The sequence below is a fragment of the Megalobrama amblycephala genome, linkage group LG4 (assembly GCF_018812025.1).
Source record: "Megalobrama amblycephala isolate DHTTF-2021 linkage group LG4, ASM1881202v1, whole genome shotgun sequence".
In the NCBI taxonomy this organism is placed as follows: Eukaryota; Metazoa; Chordata; class Actinopteri; order Cypriniformes; family Xenocyprididae; genus Megalobrama; species Megalobrama amblycephala.
In genome coordinates this window covers 51,001,087-51,003,702 of record NC_063047.1, presented here as the reverse complement: position 1 = coordinate 51,003,702, position 2,616 = coordinate 51,001,087, and the positions used below count along the sequence as shown (strand labels likewise).

Genomic DNA, 2,616 nt, shown 5'->3' with positions numbered 1-2,616 from the left:
CATGATCTATAATCGCACAGAACAGCAAAGATGAAGCTGGTAATAAGCGTTGTTGTGTTGATGTGTGTTGGAGCCGCACAGGCACAGGGTACAATTACTCTAACATTAGACATCCTTAGTGAAATCCAGAAGATTAAGACCATAGAGGAAAGGTTAAATGCTCTGGAACTAAAGAGCAAGAATGAAGGTACTGTACAACATTTATTATTAATATTAGTTGTTTTTTTTAAACTGACTGATCACACTGGAGACACCAATTTATTTCTTTGAGCAGAAAGATTAATGGAACTATTATATAGTTTAGAGTGTTTTTAATCAATGTAGCACTGACTACAAAGCTGAAATTAAGGAAACATACTTAAGTTCTAATAAGAAATATCATTACTTACTAGTTATTGTTCTTTTTACTTACTTTATCATTTTCTTCTCATCGTTTTTTTGCAGAAAAGATGAAAGTGGCTTTTTCAGCCTCACCGTCAGATATAGGGTATATTGGCCCTCAGGATGAAGCAAAAACTCTTGTGTATGAAAATGTGTTTACTAACATTGGAAATGCTTATGACTCCACTACAGGTATCATAATTGCAAATTCTAAACACAATTTTACCAGGTCATCTTTTTTGTCAACTTTTCTAAGAGCCTAGGTTTCTATGGTTATCAACAGGGATCTTCACTGCACCAGTAAAAGGAGTTTATTTCTTCAACTTCGTGGTCTTCAATGCTGCTGCTCCTGAGAGCGGTGTGAAACTGCTAAAGAATGACAAGTTGGTGGTGGCAGCAACAGATAACCCACCCCTGGAACTCACCGAGGACACGGCCTGTAACTCTGTCACTCTCCTTTTGGAGCAAGGGGATCAGATTCGTCTTCAGCTCATAGAGAAGCGTCGGATCTACACAGATAACTTGAACCGGAACACCTTCAGCGGACACCTTCTGTTTACTGTGTGAATGTCTGTGGCCGGTTGCTTAGACTAAACTGCTTAGACTAGTCTTAAAAGTAGTCATCTAATTTTTTAATTCAGTGACATACAGTAAAAGGTCTAATTAGAATCAGAAAGAGCCCTAATTAATTACTAGTTGGTCAGACTAGTTAAGACACAGTTAGGCCAGTTAGGTTTTATTTAAGATACAAAAAATAACAAAATCAATCAAGTAGTCATTCAAAAGTCATGTAAAAAAATTGGTACAAGTAATTCAATTTAATAATCGTAATTTTCAACATATTCGAAACAATTTAAATATGAGTGCTGCTAAAACCTACTTTTATTCTATGATCATTTCTCATATGGACTACTGTTTAACTAGTTGGTCACTTGCTTGTCCCACAACACTAAAAACTATTGAAAATCCTTACAAAGAAAGTTTAAAAATACTTGACAAAAAACCCATTTCTCACCATCACTGTAATATTTTAAAAAAGCATAGATTATTGGATCTTAATAATATGATTAATCTTAAAAGAGCTTGTCTGATTTACAAGGCCCTACACTCCCTCGCACCACCACCGTTGAATGATTTTATTAAATATAAAGATAGCGCAGAAAGGATCACGCGAGCTACTACCAGAGGTGACCTGGCAATACCCCACAGACGCACCACCTTTGGACAGACTGTGCTGTCTGTTCATGGTGGGAATCTGTGGAATAGTCTTCCATTAGCATTGAGAGAAATTTCTACGTATGATATTTTTAAAATTCAGATGAAGAATTGGCTCTGGTTAAACCAAACCTGTAGTCATTCTTAGTAGCAATCTATATTTCTATTTAAAAAAAATTTTTTATTGGGAGATAACTGTATGTATGTGGTGATTGTGCGTATATGTGTAGAAACTTAGTGGAGTGTGTAATGAGTGGATTGTGTAATCATGTGAATCGTGTAAAGTGAGTAATGTGCAATGTGAAGTGTGTACAATAATTGTGGATCGTGCAACATGAGCTTGTGCAATAATGTGATTGTGTAATTTTTTTTTTTGTTTGTTTTGTTTTGTATATGAAACTTGGTTGTTTATGTATTGGCTCTTGTGATTACAGTCCTGGGGACAACGGATGGAAATTAGCCTTTGGCTACAATCCGGTGTGTTTACATCCATGTATTATCAATGTTTGTTCATTAACACACACTGTCCCTATTAAAAAAAAAAAAAAAAAAAAAAAGTAAAAATTTTTTTCCTGAAGCTGTAAAGAAAATTGGCAAGACAATCAAAAGTGACAAAAAGACAAGAAAGTTGTAAATTGGCTACAATCCTTCAAATGTAGCACCATTTCTCTTATTGAACACTATAACTGTTTGTAGACACTTCCATTCTATATGTAATGGATTTTTATTTTTTTAATTAACCATAACTAACATTTCATTTTCTTGCTGGCCTAACATTTAACATTTGAGAACAAAATCTATTAACCAAGGTTTGTGTATCTATACTTAAGACACTGGCTAGACAGTTATCTAAATATAATAGCCCCATGACATACGGAGTAATCAATGAACCAATAACCTCATGATAACCTCTTTTCATGCCATGTATCTATCCTATATAAACTATTCTTTTTAATGGTGGGATTCTCTGTGCTTGATACGAGGTCCTCTCCAGCTGTGATTAAAGCATATTCAAAGGCA

General features: G+C 34.7%; 1 protein-coding gene across 1 annotated transcript; it reads left to right on the top strand.

The window, feature by feature from the left end:
- On the top strand, positions 1-2,616 carry LOC125267850 (adiponectin-like). Its single transcript, XM_048189870.1, has 3 exons — positions 1-187; positions 445-573; positions 665-2,616. The coding sequence occupies exons 1-3, from the start codon at positions 31-33 to the stop codon at positions 946-948; spliced, it is 570 nt and encodes a 189-aa protein (XP_048045827.1). The 5' UTR covers positions 1-30; the 3' UTR covers positions 949-2,616.

Excerpts from the sequence above, each read along its gene's own strand:
- LOC125267850 (XM_048189870.1), top strand. The coding sequence starts at position 31 with ATGAAGCTGGTAATAAGCGTTGTTGTGTTGATGTGTGTTGGAGCCGCA. Across the intron at positions 188-444 it reads ACTAAAGAGCAAGAATGAAG|AAAAGATGAAAGTGGCTTTT; the intron begins GTACTGTACAAC and ends GTTTTTTTGCAG. Across the intron at positions 574-664 it reads TGCTTATGACTCCACTACAG|GGATCTTCACTGCACCAGTA; the intron begins GTATCATAATTG and ends GGTTATCAACAG.